Source organism: Dicentrarchus labrax, unplaced genomic scaffold, assembly GCF_905237075.1.
Source record: "Dicentrarchus labrax unplaced genomic scaffold, dlabrax2021, whole genome shotgun sequence".
In the NCBI taxonomy this organism is placed as follows: Eukaryota; Metazoa; Chordata; class Actinopteri; family Moronidae; genus Dicentrarchus; species Dicentrarchus labrax.
The window spans coordinates 24,872,893-24,894,995 of NW_026136701.1; the positions used below are offsets into that span (position 1 = coordinate 24,872,893).

The 22,103-nt window shown below is 41.3% G+C and overlaps 2 protein-coding genes across 4 annotated transcripts in view; one reads left to right on the plus strand and one right to left on the minus strand.

Annotated features, from left to right (window-relative positions):
* Positions 1–22,103, plus strand: part of LOC127355896 (tripartite motif-containing protein 16-like) — a 167,438-nt gene that overhangs the window by 140,200 nt on the left and 5,135 nt on the right. The window lies entirely within an intron of this gene.
* Positions 3,784–7,633, minus strand: LOC127357476 (fucolectin-4-like). Of its 3 annotated transcripts, none has more exons than XM_051389898.1 (6): positions 7,475–7,633; positions 7,223–7,261; positions 6,444–6,500; positions 6,041–6,182; positions 5,381–5,526; positions 3,784–4,842 (listed from the first exon to the last, which is right to left on the minus strand). In XM_051389898.1, the coding sequence occupies exons 1-6, from the start codon at positions 7,509–7,511 to the stop codon at positions 4,475–4,477; spliced, it is 789 nt and encodes a 262-aa protein (XP_051245858.1). In that variant the 5' UTR covers positions 7,512–7,633; the 3' UTR covers positions 3,784–4,474. The 3 variants fall into 3 exon arrangements, with proteins under 3 accessions (XP_051245858.1, XP_051245697.1, XP_051245777.1); XM_051389737.1 differs by having other exon boundaries at positions 6,041–6,314; positions 7,475–7,617; XM_051389817.1 differs by having other exon boundaries at positions 6,041–6,314; positions 7,223–7,256; positions 7,475–7,582.

Consider the following 22,103-nt stretch of genomic DNA (forward strand, 5'->3'; position numbering starts at 1 on the left):
ACAATCAACAGAATTTTATCTATGTAAAAACAGAAACAACATTTGGTCTGCCAAGCAAATAAAAGTAAATGTAATTATCAGTGTCTTTGAGGCTTTACTACAGTGGCCTGGGTTTGATTCCAACATCTGGATTTTTGCTGCATGTCACCCCCCTCTCTCTCCTCGCTTTCCTGTCACTCATCAGCTGCTATACATTCTCATAAAGGCAATGAAGTGATTAAAACAGAACATGTACAACCTATCTAAAGATCATACAGATCATATCATTGATACACATATTCAGCAAACATTTATACAGTGGCACAGAGAAGATTACATTGTCATGTAGAAAAATGTCAGTTCAGGTAAACAAAAAAACATAAAGAAACTAATTTACGTATTATTAAATAAGAAGACATGAAAGTACTGCCCATAATGTTTGATTGACAGGTGATCAATCAGCTCTCAGCAACAAACATGCAGAAAAAAGAAGTTTAAAGATTAAAACAGAATTCAACCCACTCTTCCTTAAATTATGTTAAATGTCCATTTGAGTTTACAGAACTCAGCAATGTCTCCAAAAGACCAGTAAAACCAAAGTCCAGCATAGCATTCTTGTATGCGACTGCTACATCAACTGCTGCCCCTCTCCACTCCACCTCCCAGTAACAACGTCCAGTCAGACTCTCTCTACTCAGGACCTGCCTACTTGAAGTGAACCTGTCTGGGCGATTACAGTAAGACTGTGGTTCACTCGTGATTTTTCTGTTCCCCCTCAGATAATAACAGCAGTGTGTTTGCTGTGTTTGGATCCAGTGTGATTTCACGTGAATATTTTAAGAATCCAGCTCTGGTCTTGGGCTCTGGTTGTGACAGTAAAACATCCACTTCAGTCACTGTCAGTGAGATGTTTGTCCATTTCTCTCTCAGAACGTCCTGTAGTTTATCTCTGCGCTCTGAAACAGCCGCTGTCACATCCTCAAAGTACCTCAGAGGACGGATATTGATGCTGGATGTAGATTCACTGAGTGCTGACAGTGAGGGGTAGTTGTGTAGAAACTGGGTGTGGTCCTCTGTGTCTGAGAGCTTCTTCATCTCAGCGTCTTTCCTCTTCAGCTCAGTGATCTCCTGCTCCATCTTCTCCTGAAGCTCTTTGACTTGACTCACTTCAGTTTCCTGCTGGGATCTGACCTGCTGCTTCACATCAGAGCTTCTTTTCTGGATGAGACTGATCAGCTCAGTGAAGATCTTCTCACTGTCCTCCACTGCTTTATCAGCAGAGCGATTAATAGCCTCCACCTCCTGTTGAAGCTTTCAAAGTGGAGTTTCCGGAGCTTCTGGGCAGCGGCCTGTTCAATTAAATTCAATTCAATTCAATTCAATTCAATTCAATTCAATTCAATTCAATTTTATTTGTAAAGCGCCAATTCATAACAGAAGTTATCTCAGGACACTTTTCAAATAGAGCAGGTCTAGACCAAACTCTTTAAAACATTATTTACAGAGACCCAACAGTACCACCATGAGCAAGCACTTGGCGACAAGGGCAAGGAAAAACTGCCTGTTAAAAGGCAGAAACCTAGGACAGATCCTCCGGCTCTAGGTGGATGGTCGTCTGTCTCAACCAGTTGGGGTGAAAGAGAGAGAGAGAGAGAGAGAGAGAGAGAGAGAGAGAGAGAAGCGCAGACAGACAGACAGACAGACAGGTGCACAGCAGTGTTTCATGTTGCCCCTGCAGAGCCAAACAAGTGCACCAGGTTCCTATTTTCAGTCAAGAATGTCATAACAGGAAGGTGGGACTGGAGTCTGCAGGAGATCCTGTATTTTGTTAAACGTGAGACTTATTAACTTCACTGTTGTTCAGCTGGTACTCATATTCTTAACTGACAACTGAAGTGTTGGTTAACTGGGTATTAGTTGATGGTTGTACGTTGTAATTCTGGTCAAAGAAATATATAAAACTGTATAAAAGTTTTTTGCTGAATTGTATATAAACATACTTTTTAGGAGACAGGGTTGTCGGGCTGCAACTAACGATTAATTTAGAATATAAGCAACGCCCCCTGGTGGAGGATTTAAAGCTATAATCAATAATTTTGAACTAACAATGTATGAAATGACAAAACAATATGAAAGTCTGCTGGAATTTGGGGTTTAGTGTGTTTTTTACTGTGTTTATATTTCATGTTTGTGTTTTTTATGCTGAGAATTTCCTCCTGTGTGTTATTAAAGGTCTGACCTGAAATAAAAGTTATATCAATGCTGTGTTTACAACTTGTTTCTGCTGCCTTCATATGGCTAAAAAATTAGTTAAGTTTATGTGTAAATAATTATAGCAAAAAAAAAGACTGTATTCGTTGTCTCTCATTGGTAAATTGTGAGCCACTACAGCAGCTTTCTGCTGTACAAGGTTTTAGTCTGAAGGAGAAAAGCTACAACTAGTCTCCCATGGCTTGGACTTATTCCTAGACTCCTTCCTCTTCAGCCGTTTCACCACTTTCATCTTCTTTGACTCGATCAGATAAACTAGATTACACAGGGAAAAAGGAATTATGTCTAGGAAAATTAAGGAGCAAGGACACCTTTTATCTCACCATTAATCTCCATTTATCTAAATGCTGGTATACCGTACATGTAGAATCTTATTAAATCGTAAAGGGCACTCAAGTCTGTTGTTCTAAAGACTCAGGAAAGAACAGGTCATGGCTGTGGTTAGAGCCCCAATGTTCGACTAAATGCTGCGTAAGTGCCCTCTTGGATGCTCCTATGATAGATAAAACAGCATAAAGTGCCCTCTAGTTAACACCCTGGCTAAGCTTTTCACCTGCAAATCACAAATACGTTTGCTATTACCAGTTAAGGCCAGATCCACAAGACTCACTTTAACTCATCTCCATTAAATCTTTATGTTTGAAAGGGGCCGACCTGACACAGCCTAACTTACGATGTCTTCTTGAGGTTTCGTAGTTGAAGGAGTTGTATTTTAAGATTCACTTTTACAAATAAAAGGAAGTGTGCATGTTGTTTTGTTAATTGTTTGTTTGCTTTTAGTTTAAAGCTGTGTGTTCACTGTGCATTACAGTGGCACTCCACTAAACGTAAAGCTTCCATACTTTATTCTTTAAGTCCTCAAAACAAATGATTCCCTAATAGAAAACGTGCATATTAAAAAGAAAAACCTTTGCAAAGCAGTGTTGGGAGCTGTTCCGTAATCTCCTGAAGCCCGGGAAAAATGTCTTGTTGTTTGATTAATAAATACATGCATGGAGCTGTAGCCAAAGTCATGTACGTAATGAATGAAACTGGGGTTAAATGAATCAATAAGGTCTACCAGTGAATTATATGACTGTTTGTTAGCAGGTGCTGTCCTGTGTTGTCCAGAAAACCCCTGAAAAATGTGTTTACGTCCATGTGTATCTTCATTAACTGAATAAATGTTGCTTACAGGTATGAATGTTACTCGTTGCTGCCCTCTGGTAGTCTCCAGTATTTATAACTAGATACAGTTGTCCCACAGCAACACTAAAATAATATAACTGACAGCTGTGAGCCTTAATAAGAAGAGTTAGTTTACCGAGTAACTAATTACTTTTATCTACAGTAAGTCAGTGACTTTTGAGAGTAATTAGCAACTAATTACTATCTTTCAGTAACTTGCCCAACTGTCAAACAGTTGGTTCAAACCAAGGTTCTGCCTCTACCGAAACCGATAGCCAATCATAGTTTAGGATAATGGGTTGGCCAATAAGAATTCAGGGGCGGCTCCATGGACCCGGTCCTGTACAGAATGAATGAACACCTTCATCATCGTCAATCATCAACCTTTATTTCTACTTTATATTCACGTCTCAAAAACAAATATTGTTAAAGTCACATTTGCATGTTCATACTCACACACAGGAAAAACTGAACCCACATATATAGATCTATATATAGATCTATATATAGATCTATATATGTAGATGTATATATATATTTATAAGCAGTATGGATCCTGAGGAAATAACATGTAAAGTAAATTGAATTCAAAAGTACATATTGAAAGCTTCAAATGCAATTTTTTAGGTATACAAACTATATGTGACCACATAAAATACATTTCTATTCTATTTCTGTACATTTGTGAGAAATCTCAAACTTTCCTGAATTATTAATTAATAGTTTTATTATTTCTATCGGGATAACAACAAAATGCAGATAGCCCATTCCAATGCCAAATCCATTCTCATAGAGAGAATAATAATAATAATAATAATAAAAACAAACACTCATGAGTTTAATGATGATTGAATTTTGAATTTTAAAACAGTAGAAGAAAAAAAAATGTTTCACCATCATATAATAATTATATCACAGTATCAGGAAGTACAACCGAAGCCTTAACACTACTTAAACAAACATTTTTACAAAGGTAAAGTATGTGCACGTCCTAAAATATGGAGTGAGCTGCAGTCACTAAAAAAGCAAGTTATATCTGTATGGCTGTAAGTTTATCCTATCCTCTTGGCTTTTCTTTTCTCACTCTGCAGATGAAATTAAACTCATTGTAGTCAGATTTTCTGAACCACAGATGTTCCTCTTTTTTCTCCATGACCACACTCGTGTCACATTCTTCTTCTTTACTCTCTTGATCCAAGCGACTGAAATCCAAGCGATTATCATCGACCCAGAACCAGAACTGCAGGATGCAGGTGTAATGGAGGCCCAGCCACACGTGGTCAGTGTCTGCATCCCTGGCCTGCAGCTCAGCCCAGGCTTGGTCCTCATCGTCGAGAATGGACGCCAGGTCCATTTCGTTGTCCCTGCAGTGGTACAGGGCTTCTTCCCATGTCTTATTCTCTTTGATCAGCTTAAAGGGCGACTCTAGTGAGGAAAAAAACAGCAGTGTGAAATGATGGGAACAAAATAAGGGACCAGGGTCAGAGGGTTTGAGGGAAGACTCCTGTGTGATTCTCTGATAATGTCCTGATGAAGACTAAATCTTTTAACTTGTGAGTTCACAACAAACGTGAAGTCATTTGTGTTTACACCCGTTCAGGGGCGTGTCCAGACTGTTTTGACTGAGATGGCACGAGGGGGGCGCTGACTTGTGCAGGGGGTGGCATGAAGTATGTGTCTATCCAGTCATTCCCAATTTCTGGAGTGGAAGGATATTGAGGTGGCACTGGGGACAAATTCAATTTTGTGGGGTCAAATTTTGCATTAAATCATGCATCAAACCTTGAGCTTCAGTTAGCTTGAACAATCAGCCTACATACAATATGTCCATTTTTTTTACAGTATATATAATTCATCATATTTATCTGCTGTTGCGTTATTGATACACAGTTTTCAGTAAAGTATTAACATACTGTGGCTATCAATCACATACTGTATGTGTAGGAGGAGAACGTTTCTTTACCTTTTTTTTTTCCGTAGATCTTCACTTCACACAGAATTAAAAACTTATGTTCTGGTGAGAACACAGTGATGTAGCGCCCTGAAGCTGATTGGTCAAAGTGAAAGTGATTCCAGGTTGTTGTTTCAAAGTTTGTGATGGTTTCATTTCTGGAAGAGAAAAAAAGATGAACATACAGTAAAGGCAGGAAGAGGGATGTCTGTGGTTCTTTGGGATGAAATCTCTGATTTGCTTGCTTTGGAGATTTGGACACTGAAAAAAGTCTGCCAGTGTCTGTGGGGGCTATGAAGAAAACAGAGAATATATGGCAACAACATTAAGTACCTTTTGTTAGATTTAATGACTTTTGATCCAATATTTTTAGAGATAGATACTGTGACATTTATATTTTACACTGTGAAATTAAGCCATGGTGGAGACTCTATCGTCACTGGAGCTGTGAGTTTGAAATGTCACAGGAAGCTGAAAATTCAAGTCTATGAATGACCAGAAAACCCAAATTCAAACATATTTGTCAATTGTAAACCTTAATACATTACATGCACAAACTTTCTAAATAAAGTTTTATAACTTGGTTCGGGAACAAAGACAGGACATGACCAAAGGACATCTGAAGCCTGGAAATGTGAAATAAATTAGTTCAAAGTAACATAAAGGTGTTACATTTTGTTGGCAGTGCCGTTGCTCTCACGAGAGTTCCCAATGTAGATGCGAGCTTTTTCTATCGTGCGGTCATCTTTGTTGTAGATACTGATACAAGAAATGGTGTAGACACCTTCCAGGTCAATTCTCCACCAGGAGAACTCTAGACACAAGGTGTGAGCACAGATGTCTTTATTCCCATCTATAGCTCTTTCAGAAACGTAGGGTGTATTTTCAGCCGTATAGTTTGATGACTGGGATGTGGTCCCGTTCAGCTCTTCCATGTCTTTTTTACCTGAAGACAAAATATAGAATAATTCACTTAAAAAAAAACGGCCCTTAGATATTTAGCATATAAATACTATTGAGGCATGACTGAGAGAAACTAAACTCATAGCTGTAAATAAAATGCATGTAATCCCACCTTTTGTACATTCAGGACGACAATCTGAAACGTGCCCGTTCGCATTTCTCTGTAAACCTGGAACAGCAGAGTATATATAAGAATTCCTATTTCCATTTCAATTCAAGTCAAAGTTACTGGCATCTACGATATTATTGCTTGGTAAAACAGCAGTAGTATTACAATATGCCATCAATAACCTGTTTGTGCCTGCAACTGAAATTTGGAGTTTTGTCTGAGCACAAATCTGAAGACATTATTTAAACCGGTGAAAAGTGAGTTTTTCTCATTAAACTAGATTTAGTCTTTGGGCACATGGGACTACGGGGTTTTTCCTAAAATGGTAGAAAATGCCCTTGAATAAGCAGTAAAGGTTCAGGGATTTTTTATTATTTTCAGTACACACATGCGACAGGCTCCTATCTATATATTCCATATTAATAAAAATGACACACAACTTTTATTAGGTGAAAACATTTGCTTGAGGGACCATTCTGCATTAGTTTCAAGGAGTTTTAATTCTCATTGAAACTAATGGAGGGAGTCTGTTGGCTTCATTAAACCTCAGAACTTATAACACTAAAATACATATAAATATATACTGTTAGAGTATGTTGGTACCAAATCCCAAGACCAATCAGAACAAATGTTTTTTTTGGCATTTTTCCTTCTTATGCTAAATATAGTCTTTGGGTGCAAATGGGTCAAATATGTTAAAGTTTACAGTAAAACATTTAAAAACAATGATTTTGATTATGATTTTATTCATTTATCATTTCAGAGATCACTGACATGCTTACCAATCAGAGGGATGAGCAGCAGACTCCACAGCATCTTTACTGTGGAGAACACAAGGCAACATCAGCCGACAGGTTAAATGTCTCTCATGACCACAGACAAATACATTTAATCCAGAAATAAAACTTTTTTTGAAATTGCAAAAGGTGTTTGTAGCTGCAGCTTTAAAAAAAAGACTTTGCGAGGACTCTGTAACATTATGAAATAAATAATGAGAAATAAATGAGAATTGAGGCTGCATTAACCTCACTCACCTTGTTGGCCTTTTTCTTTCTCCACAATGTTTTTCATACGATGCTCTCTCCCAGCTACAGCTGTAAATGTACTCTTCACCCTTCCCTGACTGCTGCAAGTATACACTGATCTAAATCAATGTTGTCTCTCCTGGTTAAGGCGCAGTCTGTAGTCAAAGCAGCTCCAGACTAGTTTACATAAGTCAAACGTATGATTCCAACGTGGAAAGTCTACAGAGTTAGTGCATTGTTGATCCGCCAGGTATACGTACTTTTGCACTTCCTTATTTTCTTGATATTTGTTTCAGTAGAGGAAGTTCTTTATTTTCATAAACAAATCCATCCCTGTTTTTCCTGGATACAGCAGTGTTAATTATAGATTCAGTGTGAATATTTACTTCATATTTGAATCCAAAAGTGTATTGCATTCACTTGGAAAAAGAAATGTGGCTTTGTTTTTCTGAATTAACGAGATACCTCCAGAACACTCTCTATGGCCAGGGCCGGGTCTCAGCCCCCCCTGAGCACAACCCAAATCCTGTATCCAGTCTTCAACCTGCTCCAGTGGGCCCATGCAGGCCTCTGTCTGCACTCTTCCCCCTCTGGAACTGAATGAGAACAAGAGAGGGAGATCAGTAAGGCCCACAGCAGTGCTTGTTCCTGGCTGTTCTAGGCACCGGCCACACCGATCACCCGCTCACTGAAAAAAGTGACTTTTTGGTGCAGTAAACTCTATTAGAGTAACTGTCATAATTTCTCCCTTGTATGTTTAAGATTCAGTGAGAACTAGAGTTTCTTAAGTAAAATTAAACATTTTATTAACGTAATACATGAATTATGGGGGAAGATGTTTTACTTTGGTTTCCTCATACTATTTAAATGTTTAATAGTTGTATGTACATAAACCTAGAAATACTACATAAACTTTACTCTGAAAGTGTAGCGTGTTTTGAAACGCATGCACGATGCATGTGCACAGTACAACAGGACTGGCTCCCGCTCCGGACGTTACAGGATCACAGAGCAAGGTGAAGCCGAGACAATTTTTTGGCTGTAGCACGTACGACAGTCATTTCACAGGTAAGTTATTACCATTCTGTTTTAAATTTGTGATAATATATAAGTCTGCATGTATTTGTTGCATTGTATATTACGCCACATTGGTCCGTGCTGGCCTGTAAGTGGGAGCAGGGGCGCCACCAGGAATTTTTCACTCTGCTTCATTGCCATTTGCTAAAATCCAAAAAGTTAATTTTATTTCTCATTAATGTACACTCAGCACCCCATCTTGACAGAAAAAAAAAACAGAAATGTAGAAATTTTTGCAAATTTATTAAAAAAGAAAAACTGAAATATCACATGGTCATAAGTATTCAGACCCTTTGCTCAGTATTGAGTAGATGCACCCTTTTGAGCTACTACAGCCATGAGTCTTCTTGGGAATGATGCAACAAGTTTTTCACACCTGGATTTGGGGATCCTCTGCCATTCTTCCTTGCAGATCCTCTCCAGTTCTGTCAGGTTGGATGGTGAACGTTGGTGGACAGCCATTTTCAGATCTCTCCAGAGATGCTCAATTGGGTTTAGGTCAGGGCTCTGGCTGGGCCAGTCAAGAATGGTCACAGAGTTGTTCCGAAGCTACTCCTTTGTTATTTTAGCTGTGTGCTTAAGGTCATTGTCTTGTTGGAAGGTGAACCTTCGGCCCAGTCTGAGGTCCTGAGAACTCTGGAAGAGGTTTTCTTCCAGGATATCTCTGTACTTGGCTGCATTCATCTTTCCTTCAATTGCCAGCAGTCGTCCTGTCCCTTCAGCTGAAAAACACCCCCATAGCCTGATGCTGCCACCACCATATTTCACTGTTGGGATTGTATTGGGCAGGTGATGAGCAGTGCCTGGTTTTCTCCACACATACCGCTTAGAATTAAGGCCAAAAAGTTCAATCTTGGTCTCATCAGACCAGAGAATCTTATTTCTCATAGTCTGGGAGTCCTTCATGTGTTTTTTGGCAAACTCTATGCAGGCTTTCATATGTCTTGCACTGAGGAGAAGCTTCCGTCGGGCCACTCTGCCATAAAGCCCCGACTGGTGCAGGGCTGCAGTGATAGTTGACTTTGTGGAACTTTCTCCCATCTCCCTACTGCATCTCTGGAGCTCAGCCACAGTGATCTTTGGGTTCTTCTTTACGTCTCTCACCAACGCTCTTCTCCCACGATTGCTCAGTTTGGCTGGACGGCCAGGTCTAGGAAGAGTTCTGGTCGTCCCAAACTTCTTCCATTTAGGGATTATGGAGGCCACTGTACTCTTAGGAACCTTGAGTGCTGCAGAAATTCTTTTGTAACCTTGGCCAGATCTGTGCCTTGCCACAATTCTGTCTCTGAGCTCCTTGGGCAGTTCCTTCGACCTCATGATTCTCATTTGCTCTGACATGCACAGTGAGCTGTAAGGTCTTATATAGACAGGTGTGTGCCTTTCCTAATCAAGTCCAATCAGTTTAATTAAGTGTTAAGAGTGGTACAGTGATGGGGGGACAGGGAGGGGTACAGTGATGGGGGAACAGGGAGGGATACAGTGATGGGGAGACTGGGAGGGGTACAGTGATGGGGGAGACAGGGAGGGGTACAAGTGATGGGGGAGCCAGGGAGTGGTACAGTGATGGGGGGGACAGGGAGGGGTACAGTGATGGGGGAGACTGGGAGGGGTACAGTGATGGGGGGACAGGGGGGGCTGCTGACTCATCTGGGGGAAAGGGGCGGCTACAGTGGGGGGGGACAGGGATTTGATAAGAATATGTTGGGAGACAGACTATAGGCTACCTGATTATTGGTGAAAAACTGTAGGCTGACACTAGTCTGGACCTGGCTTTCTTATTGTCTTTCCTCTTTCTCTTTTCTCTCTTTCCTTTTTTGAAAGCCAGATTTAGATTTACTAGTTAACATTGTGATCACTGTAGTTCTGGCTCATCTACTGACTGCAATAAACACCATCACTGATGCTAAAGCAGGACCAAACCATTTCATGCAGATACAGGGGGGTGGTCGGTCCCCCTGGGGCCCCTGTCAGTCATGGGCCCTTGGAATTGTTCTAACTTTCCCCCCCTATATGGCGCCCCTGAGTGGGAGGGCTGCAGTTTTTCCCGATAAAAATAACTAAAGTTAGGATATTAAAAAAGCGCCAACGTAATGGTATAACGTTAATCAACTGACGGAGCATAGTAGACATGGTTTTGTTCTCTGTAAAACTTTTGGTGCGTGCAGGTGCAGACGCTATAACTAGTGTTATCAGTCACGTGCGGGCTAGCCGATTCTGTGTCCAGTGTTAAGTGTTACCTGTTTTCGGTTGTAGTTGTGACGCGCCTGGCTCGCTCCATGCCTGATGTCCTTTCTTTTTCTTTTTATTTGATCAGCACTAAAAACATTGAAAACCAGGACGGTTGTGGCGTCCATCACTTACAACACAACGCAGAGTGAACGTGAGAGAGGGGAGACACGAATCACGGCATTAAAAAGGCGCAAAATAATCGAAAACGTGTTAAAAATATGTGTAATAGTGAATACTTTGGCTTGCGATAGCTTTTGTTTCTCTTGAAATTAAACACGGAAGGTGGAAGGTAGTTTGTCGACATCAGCTCAAGATGACGCCAATGATTGGTATTTTACTCAGCATTCATGTTTTTGTAGTTCAATGAAAGAATCGATTGTCCATTACAAGTTCCACTCGCAAATAAATCTGTTGAAATGTCATGCATTAATTGCTTTATGTAGCATAGACAAAACAAAATGTTCATTTACGTTTTATAATGATACAGTTTATTTCTTATTAAGTCTTATTAAAATATTTTTCTATCTATCAAAAGGAAGCAAATCAGAAATTATTCTCATTCAGGCAAGTAGAACATAATGTATGCATGATATAATATTGTTTTGTTATTTTCCCTCATTCATCCATCATAACATAATATTACATGTGGCTGAATATTTCAGACCATTGTTTTAATACCACAAATTGTGTGTCTTCACTTTCAGGGTGCCCTTTGGAGGAGCCAGTGCACTTTGTGGACAGTTGGGGTTGAGGTCTAAGGAGGAGGAGAAATCCAGGGAGAAAGAGTAGGATATCAGAGTGACAATAGAGATATGAGATATGAGATGGTCATGCAGAAGATGCAATTTCAGGTCATCAAAACGTTTAGATCTGATAAAACATTATAGGTTGAAGCATCCACACACTGGTCAAGGACGGTCACTACCCTGCTTGTACTCAGATTGTCCTTGTTTATTTAAAAGTTGGGGGGCACTTCATACACATTTGTCAAGAAATCATACACAGACTCATTGAGATGAGGTGTGAAACCGTTATCCGCAGCCTTATACTGTACCTTGGCGAGAAGGAAGAGGAACTTTTTGAAGACTGCTTGGTGTAGCATGATTTTAATCATTTAAAAATAATGTTTAATGACACAGGTTAATTTAATGTTAAATTTAAGAGGAAAGCAGACAAAGGAACAGAGATATTCTTGTGTTCATTCTTCCCTGATAATGAAGTCACTTTGAATGATTCATGCAGTTCTATTATTTGTTTCTCAATAACATTCTTCTTTTTTGTTGTACATTGTATGCAGGAGGACAGCCGAAGTGATGTCAGTAACCACATCCTCAAAATACTCGTCGTCCATGGTGCTGATGAAGATCCAGTTGATGTCTCCATCCTTGTCGAAGGCCATGAGATTTTGCCAGGGTGCAACAGTACTGCGAAAGCTTTCTCACTGCTCAGGGGACTGATTTATGCCCTTAACTTGGCATACCCTCCCACTGTGCGCTACAAAAACTCTTGCTGGAGCTGGATGGCTTTAAACTGTCCCCAAAAGTAAACACCTTGAAGTTGAAGTTGCTTTCCTAAATGCATCTCATTACTTTGTCATCCTAGAGGAGAAAAATGTGGCATCATGCATGGACCCTTGTGAAGAAATGCCAAGAATTAGCACTGAATTCCAGTTCATCTTGGTTTACTAGTGGGAAGTTGCCTGTCATAAATGTTTTTCATTTTTTGTCAAATAAGGTAACTATTAATTAGAGTAAAGATTTTATTCTTCATCTAGAATGGTTAGACACCTTAAGCTGTTCATTTTTAATTTATTCTGTTGATTTTATTAATGTTTTAATTGCATTCTTAAAAGTGCACTAGTCTAGAGGACTGGTTTAAATGTTGAAATTGCACTGTTTCAGAGTGTAGGTTTGTAAGATTTTAATTGTTACCAGATCCATGTTGGATGTGGTGTATAATGTGTAATACTGTGTATTTGTTGTTTACCAGTCATACCAACCTTTCAGTAGTATGATACAAATTTGGATATTTTTCTTTAAAAAATAGGCCTATACGTAGTCTTACTTTAAATACATTTTGCTGGAGATATATCTTTAATTTGCTGTTAGTACAAATTCTAATGCAGTACAATATAATGCACTTTTACTTTTAATGCAGTACTTGTACATTCAGGTATACATAATCCTTACACCACTGGTTTGGCTGCAGTTGCTCCGCCCATCTCTCCAGCTGCATGCCTGCACTGTTGACGTGTGTGTTCCTGTGTTTCATTATTCTACACTTTCAGTTGTTTCTATCCTGACCCTCTCCCTGAAGTTGTTTAGAGCATGTTTGTGTGTTTTAAATGAAAAATAAACAGTTTAATTGCATTGTAATTTAGTTGTGTGATATGTGATAAATATATATTAAATGAATAGAGTATTGGTTAAATTTATTTGGTAACATTTATCAAAAGAAAACTGGCAATGATTACCTAATTTTAGTGAGTAATGTAACGTAATGCAACCAAGTAAATTAAAATGTCAAGCACAAGAAAATAATTAAAATCTACTAAATTACGTCATAACAGATATATAAAAGTTACTTAAAATTTTGAGGAAAATTATGTTCTTGCCTATGAAAAGCAAGTAGACTTTACTTAATTTGTTTAAATAGATATAACTTAAAACTTGTAATGTAATTAAGTAAATGTTACTTAATATCTTCACAACTGTTATGTTTTATGGTAAGTAAAATTTACTTGATACTGGCAAGTTAGTGTTACTTGATATTGCAGCATTAAATTTTACTTGAATCATTTGCGTGCAAATACTTACAATATATTTTATATATAAATAAATCTTATGAGTTATTTTTTTCAGTGCTCCTCCTCTGATCCTCCAGCGGGTAAAGGCCCTGCATGGGCTGGAAGACGCTGGAAGTCAACAATGGGGGTGCATCATAGTTTTTCAATCATGAGATATAGATATATATATATTAAAAAAAAAAAAACTTCCCTCTCACCCTCTTGGGGTGGTATCTGTGTCATCCTCAAGCTCGGGTCCTCTACCAGAGGCCTGGGAGTTTGAGGGTTCTGCGCAGTATCTTAGCTGTTCCTAGGACTGCACTCTTCTGGACTGAGGCTTCTGATGTTGTTCCTGGGATCTGTTGGAGCCACTCCCCCAGTTTGGGAGTCACTCCCCCGAGAGCTCCTACTACCACAGGGATCACGCTCGCCTTGATCTTCCACATCTGCTCCAGCTGTTCTTTCAACCCTTGGTACTTTTCAACCTTTTCATGTTCCTTCTTTCTGATGTTGGCGGCTGCTGGTATGGCCACATCTATCACCACCGCTTTCTTCTGCTCTTTGTGTACCACCACTATGTCTGGTTGGTTGGCCAGGACCTGTTTGTCAGTCTGGAAGCTGAAGTCCCACAGCACCTTGGCCCAGTTGTTCTCAGCCACCTTCTGTGGTGTGGCCCATTGGGATTTGGGTACTTCTATTCCATACTGGGTACAGATGTTCCTGAACACTATTCCAGCCACTTGGTTGTGTCTCTCCGTGTACGCTGAACCGGCTAGCATCTTACACCCTGCTACTATGTGCTGGACTGTCTCAGGGGCATCTTTGCATAGTCTGCACCTTGGGTCAGATCTACTCTTGTAGATCTTGGCCTCTATGGCTCTTGTACCTAGGGCCTGTTCTTGTGCTGCCATGATCAGTGCCTCTGTGCTGTCTCTGACTCCAGTCTTTTCCAGCCATTGGTAGGTCTTCTCGATATCAGCCACTTCTTCAATTTGGCGGTGGTACATGCCATGTAGGGGCATGTCCCTCCAGGTTGTCTGCTCCTCTTCCTCCGCACTCTTATTGGGTTTCTGTTGCCTGAGACATTCACTTAGCAGTTCATCCTTGGTGACCATTTTTCTGATGTACTCTTGGATTTTTGATGTTTCATCCTGGATAGTGGCCTTGATGCTCACTAGTCCTCGGCCTCCCTCTTTCCGCTTAGCGTACAGTCTCAGGGTGCTGGATTTGGGGTGAAACCCTCTGTGCATGGTGAGGAGCTTTCTTGTCTTGATATCTGTGGCTTCTATCTCCTCCTTTGGCCAGCTTATGATCCCACCAGGGTATCTGATGACTGGTAGTGCGTATATGTTGATGGCTTGGATCTTGTTCCTGCCATTCAGCTGACTTTTCAGGACCTGCCTTACTCTCTGGAGGTATTTGGTTGTGGTTGACTTCCTTGTGGCTTCCTCATGGTTTCCATTAGCCTGTGGGATACCAAGGTACTTGTAGCTGTCTTGGATATCACCTATGTTGCCCTCTGGCAGGTAAACCCCTTCAGTTCTAATCATCTTGCCTCTCTTTGAGACCATCCGGCCGCACTTGTCCAATCCGAATGACATCCCTATGTCGTTGCTCTAGATCCTGGTGGTGTGGATCAGTGAGTCGATTTCTCGCTCATTCCTGGCGTACAGCTTGATGTCATCCATGTAGAGCAGGTGGCTAATTGTTGCTCCACTTCGGAATTGGTACCCGTAACCACTCTTCGTGATGATCTGACTGAGGGGGTTCAGGCCTATGCAGAACAGCAGTGGTGATAGCGCATCTCCTTGGTATATGCCGCATTTGATGTTGACTTGGGCAATTGGCTTTGAGTCGGCTTCTAGGGTTGTCTTCCACATTCCCATCGAGTTCTGGATGAAGGCTCTTAGGTTCCTGTTGATCTTATACAGTTCCAGACATTCCAGTATCCACGTGTGGGGCATTGAGTCGTAAGCTTTCTTGTAGTCGATCCAGGCGGTGCACAGGTTGGTCTTCCTGCTCTTACAGTCTCGGGCAACTGTTCTATCGACCAGTAGCTGGTGTTTGGCTCCTCTAGTGTTGCTACCAATTCCCTTCTGAGCCCCGCTCATGTATTGAGCTATGTGCTTACTCATCTTAGCCGCGATGATGCCTGACAGGGCCTTCCATGTTGTGGAGAGACAGGTTATTGGCCGGTAGTTGGATGGGATGGGTCCCTTCTTAGGGTCCTTCAGGATTAGGACCGTCCTACCCTGGGTTAGCCACTCTGGGTGGGACCCATCCCTTAGCAGCTGGTTCAATGTGAGAAATGTGAAAACTAATAATCATTGCTTCCATTTAAACTGGGCTTTGCAGTGGTCGCAGATTCGGGTCCTAAAGAGAAATAGACCGACCAGTCACATAAACAGAGTGGCACTATCCAGATGTAAAGCTTCCATACTTTTGTGTCCTCAAAAACAAACTGATCTAAATGTAGTATTTTTGAATGTGCATTGTTTTCTCCTGGAGATACAAACTAACCTCTGACCAGTCAAATTTTAGGGTAACCCGCTCCCTGGACACGCCCCTGCTAACGTGGCTAAAAGTGTTGATTAATGCAACTTTAAAAATACCAACTAGCTTTTAAAAAGATCTTGTTTTCACAAACTAAAGGTGTTGGGAGAACAAGTGTTTCCAGGAGCCTGTGGTTTTTTATCCCAGCTTTATAAAAAGCCTTTTTAACATTCCCCTATGGAAATGTTAAAATGTTTCAACACCAAACAAACTCTACATGGTGGCAGTGGTTGTCGAGCTCATTTACAAGCAATACTTATACTACTGAAGTTTTCTGATGCTAGGCAGCCAGCCGCTGCTATAAAACCTGAATATTTTCAAGCACTAGGACAGTGTTGGACTGGACATTACATTCAGTATGTAAATGAAAAACAAAGATAACAGACGGACCACAGTAATTGCTCACTTCCAGGTAATGTATGTTTTGCATATTGTATTTGCAGTACCTGTACATAGGCACATTACATCTCATCTTGAATTAACATAGCATCTACTGGTGCAATGTAAAGTGACACAGACAAACACATTTACATTTAGGATCCTGCCAGCACAACACATACCTCCAACTCAAATCTTCGATTCAGTCAGTTCTTGGGTGAAAGGAAGTGAAGTTGTAGTTGTTTCTAAAAAAATCTGCATTATGTTTTTTGTTTAATGAACAAACCGTTTTGCTGCTGGATTTAATTGAACACCTCCCTGCATAACCTGTTTGTTTTTCCAATCTTTTGCTTGAGGCAGGGAGATATCTCTGATTTCTTCACACAGAAGAAAATGAGCAGGGAGAGTGCAGGTGACCAGCAGGAGTGTGACAGTAGTCAAGCTGAATGCAGCCAGGCAGCTAACACAGGCCAACATTTCCAGGGCCAGACCAGCCAGTGGATGGTACCTACTCTGCTTAAAACTGATTACTGAATTGAACTCATATGTTTACTGTACAAAGCTGTTCTGCTGTTACTGTTCTAAATTTCATTGTGATGATTGTGCTTCGTCTTATTAAAACTGATAACTACACAGAACACTGAGATTTTTATTCTATTTTTTAAGTATATTTTACATTTATTTTATTGTATTTATTTTATTATTAAAGGATATTGTTGTTACATTGTAAGAATTTAAGTGGTGCTTAAAACTGATTACTATACAGAACACTGCTATGTTCACTCACTTCTTGGTAACTCTGTGCAGCAAACATGCTAGTGTTCTGTGTGTTACCACTTGGTAAGAGTACACCCAGCAGATTTAATTTGGCCAAGAAAAGCAAGATGAAAACAAACAGTGTGTAACTGTACAATATAAATTGAAGTGATCGCTCATATTGAAGTGGACGATCAGTATGGGATGACTTTTGTGTCAGTAGAAACTGAATTTGAATAATTTAAAACTGAATCTGAATAGCCTAATTTGAATTTGAATTTATTAGTTTGAAACTGAATTCTAATATAATGAATCTGAATTCACTTGCAACTGAAAGTGTATTTGAGCCTCACTAAAAATTCAACTTTTTATGTACTTTCAAGGACTCCTAATAAGTTTTTTCTAAGTCGGGGCTCCAATTTACAGTACAGTTGATAGAGTCACTAATAATTATAATAATAATAATACATTTTATTTGTAAAGCACTTTACAGAAATCATATTAAAACACATTAAAATCAGCAACAGAATAAAAATACAAGTGATAAAACACATCTAAAATCTAAGGACAACTAAAAGAACGTCTGCCTGAACAAAACCGTTTTAAGCCCTTTTTTAAAAGTGTCCACAGATTGGGGTTTTCGGAGGTGCTAAGGTAGGGAGTTCCAGATGCGAGGAGCAGTGGAGCAGAAGGCTCGGTCTCCCATGGTGCGGAGTCTTGAGCGGGGCTGATGGAGGAGGTTTGTGCTTTGGGACCAGAGGTTACGGGTGGATGAGTGAGGGGTAAGGAGGTCTTTGAGGTATTGCGGGGCATTGCTGTAGATGCAAAGGTGGGTGATGAGGGCGATCTTGTATTCAATTCTTGAGGTTATGGGGAGCCAGTGGAGGTTCTGAAGAATGGGGGTGATGTGGTCATATTTGCGGGTTTTCATCAGAGTACGGGCAGCACAGTTCTGAATGAATTGAAGTTTTTGAAGGTGTTTATCAGGTATACCGATGAGCAGGCTGTTACAGTAGTCAAGCCTGGAGGAGATTAAGGCGTGGACTAGTTTTTCTGCATCAGAGAAAGTGAGGAAGGGGCGGAGGTTGGAAATGTTCTTGATATGGAAAAAGCAGGTTTTATACAGATGTTTGAAGTGTTTTGCGAAGGTCAATTGTGGGTCCAACTTCACACCGAGGTTGGTAACTGTGGTTGAGAGGGGGATGTCTTGACCGGAGAAGGAGATGGTGGTTATGGGAGATGACTGGACCTGATGAGGGGTGCCAATTTGAATGGCTTCAGTTTTGGAGCTGTTCAACTGGAGGAAGTTGTGATTCATCCACGCCCTAATCTCCTCCAGGCAGTTGGAGAGGGCTAGAGATGATGGTGAAGAGGGAGCAGGTGATGATGGAAGGTCCAGGGTAGAGCATAGGTTGGGGTCGGTTCTTAAGTATAACTGAGTGTCATCAGCATAACAAAGAAAAGAAATGCCGTGTCGGCTGATGACACGGCCCAGTGGCAGCATGTATAAGATGAAAAGCAGGGGTCCTAGGATAGATCCTTGGGGGACACCACAAGTGACGGGGGCTGTTTGGGACCTGGCAGATCCCAGGTGGACGTACTCTGTCCTGTCAGTGAGGTATGAGGTGAACCAGTCCAGTGTGGAGTGACAGAGCCCAATATCGGTGTGGAGGCGGCTTAGGAGGATATGGTTGTCGACAGTGTCAAAGGCCGCTGAGAGGTCAAGGAGGATGAGCAGAGAGAGGGAACCAGAATCTGCAGAGATGAGAAGGTCATTGGTTACCCTCAAAAGTGCTGTCTCTGTACTATGGGCAGTATGAAAACCAGATTGGAATGTTTCAAACAGTGAATGACGTTGTAGATGTTCCTGTAGCTGGGCAGCAACAGCTTTTTCAAGCACCTTGGACAGGAATGGAAGATGGGAGATGGGCCGGTAGTTTGAGAGGCATTCTGGGTCGAGGTTGGGTTTCTTCAGGAGAGGTTTGATAATGGCAGTTTTGAGTGGGGGTGGGACATGGCCAGAGTTTAACGAGTGGTTTATTATTTGTGTGATGAGAGGGCTTATGGCAGACAGGTTAGATTTGATAAGTGCTGTAGGGAGGGGGTCCAGGGGGGAGGTGGAAGGCTTCATCTTTTTGATGAGACCCTCAACTTCGGCCTGTGTGACAGAAGTGAAAGTGCTGAAGAGAGCAGGTTGTGAGCAGGCAGATGGCAGAGATGGAGCTGGGGAGCCAGAGAGCTGAGACCGGATGGAATTTATCTTATCCTTGAAAAATACAAGGAATCTGTTGCAGTGTTCTGCTGTGGGTTCGGTGTGGGTTTGGTTTTTGGGATTGAGGAGATGGTTTATGGTGGAGAAGAGCTGTTTTGAATTTCCTGGGCTGTTATTAATGATGTTGGAGTAATAGATGGACCGGGCTTGTTGAAGGGCCGCTGCGTAGGCCTTCTGGTAATGTTTGTAGGCCAGCTTATGTACCACCAGGCCAGATGATTTGATACGCCTCTCAATGGCACGACCAGCAGCCTTAATCTTGCATAGTTCATCCGTGAACCAGGGGGCGGTGCGGGAGAAAGACACAGTTCTTGTTTTGAGGGGGGCATGAATATCCAGGAGGCAGTGAAGAGAATGGTTGTAGTGTTCGACCGATTTGTCGACTGATGGATGGTTGACTGAGGCCAGCAGTTGGAGGTCAGAGTACAAGATGGCAGGGTTGATGTTTTTTATATTGCGAAAATGAATATTACGTTTAGGCTTGGGGAGGGGGCGTGGGCAGGAGACGTCCATGGAGATGATGCTGTGATCAGAGACGCCCAAGTCATATACCAACAGATTTTTGATGGAGGGAAAGTCAGAGCCAGGTCTAAAAGTGTGCCCCCTGGTGTGAGTAGGTGCATCAACATGCTGTGTGAGGTTGAGACAGTCCAGTACATTAAGAAAATCAACTGCCAGCGGGAAGGAAGGATTGTCAATGTGAATGTTCATATCGCCAAGTATGATATTATTGGAATATAGAGAGCAGAGGGAGGTGAGGAGGTCATGGATCTCTGTGATGAAGGAAGGGTGAGGTTTGGGCGGCCGGTAGATCAGTACTGCATTTATCTTGGAGGGGGGTTTTGATTTGAAGGCCAGATATTCAAAAGAGGACACATCAGGTAGAGACAGGGGAGACAGCTTGAGAGCGTCGCGGTAAATTACCGCCAGGCCACCACCTCGACCAGTGCAGCGAGCCCTCTGCAGGTAACTGTATCCAGGGGGACAAGCTTCATTTAGTGATGAAAAAACCTCAGGTTGGTGCCAGGTCTCAGTGAGGCACATCAGGTCAATGTCTTTCTCAAGAATATGATCATGTATCAGGCTAGATTTATTTGACAGGGACTGGGCGTTAAAAAGTTCCGTTTTGATGTGAGACTTGTGGTCAGTAGACCTCTGGATGGGACGGAGCAGGCTGGAGTCCACTCCTCGCCTTCCATCATACACAGCTAGCCGTAGTCTCGCAATGTTTCCGGCGATATTCCTTACCACGGTAGCAGCGGTCTGATGACGTGTCCGCGATGCGACAGGAAGGGCAGCGGAAGGGGGGGGAAGGACAACTCTAGCTTGATTGACAGGTCGGCACAGACTACCTTGTAGTCCCGCCCTAAAGCATACCCTGCTTTATCGTCTATTTTCCTCTAAATAGGGTCGGAAGTTACATCTTTAAATGAACATCATGTTGTGTTGAAAAGGACTTGAAACTGACGATTAAGATCAAAAACTGTTTAATGAGATAACAGTCAGGTGGGAAACTTATTTTGCATTATTTCTGATGGAACTGGGCTTCTTTATCCAGTGAAGTCACCCTCTGCTGGATGTTGGAAAGAATGCAGGCTTTTTCTGTACTCGATTGCTTCTTCCTCAAGGACCTTGACCCGTCTGTGACCTTAAAAGTGAATTTTGCCCCCCACCAGAAAATTCTCTGGACCCGCTGCTCTGTGTGTGAGAGCTTCTTCATTTCAGCGTCTTTCCTCTTCAGCTCAGTGATCACCTGCTCCATCTTCTCCTGAAGCTCTTTGACTCGACTCACTTCAGTTTCCTGCTGGGATCTGACCTGCTGCTTCACATCAGAGCTTCTTTTCTGGATGAGACTGATCAGCTCAGTGAAGATCTTCTCACTCTCCTCCAATGCTTTATGTTTTCTCAGTGAATGGGGTCTGTTTGTCAGTTCCTGCACTTTACCACATATTGGTTACACCCAACTTCAAACTGTAGATGTAAAGGGGAGGGAACAAATAAATATACAGACAGAGTGGTGCTGTATTTGAGAAGAGGAAGAAGAGGGAGGGGCTATTAGGCTTTGATTAATTCCAAGAAGAGGAGTGGTATGAGAGAGATACTAATTTTAAAGCACTGGTCACTTTAGCCTTAATGTGGTAAAGTCATAAAATCAGGGGGGTTTGGATGGCTCCCCAGTGTTCAACATTAGCTCCTAAAATATAGCTTTGATTCAGTTTTTCATTGATCACAGTAATTCAAATACAGTACATGACATATAGATAAATTAGTCACTGCCGTAAAAGTAAACTCTAATAATATGATAAAATATTATATAATCAATACATAATATAAGTAATTTACAGGACCAGTGTGTGGGATTGAGTGGCATCTAGTGGTGAAGTTGCACACTGCAATCATCTGAATACAGCCCAGCCTTTCAAGCGTGTAGGAGAAACTACAGTGGCCACAAAACTCCCCTCCTGTAGATAACCCACTCCTTCTTTAGATGAAAATAGCTCATTATAAGGTAACACATATGCAGTGATACTTATATTCAAAGAATTATACACTAAAGACACATACATATATTTGAATATTATATTCCA

Excerpts from the sequence above, each read along its gene's own strand:
- LOC127357476 (XM_051389737.1), bottom strand. The coding sequence starts at position 7,511 with ATGAAAAACATTGTGGAGAAAGAAAAAGGCCAACAAG. Across the intron at positions 6,315-6,443 it reads TCGTCCTGAATGTACAAAAG|GTAAAAAAGACATGGAAGAG; the intron begins GTGGGATTACAT and ends TTTTGTCTTCAG. Across the intron at positions 5,527-6,040 it reads AACGGCACTGCCAACAAAAT|AAATGAAACCATCACAAACT; the intron begins GTAACACCTTTA and ends TTTCTCTTCCAG.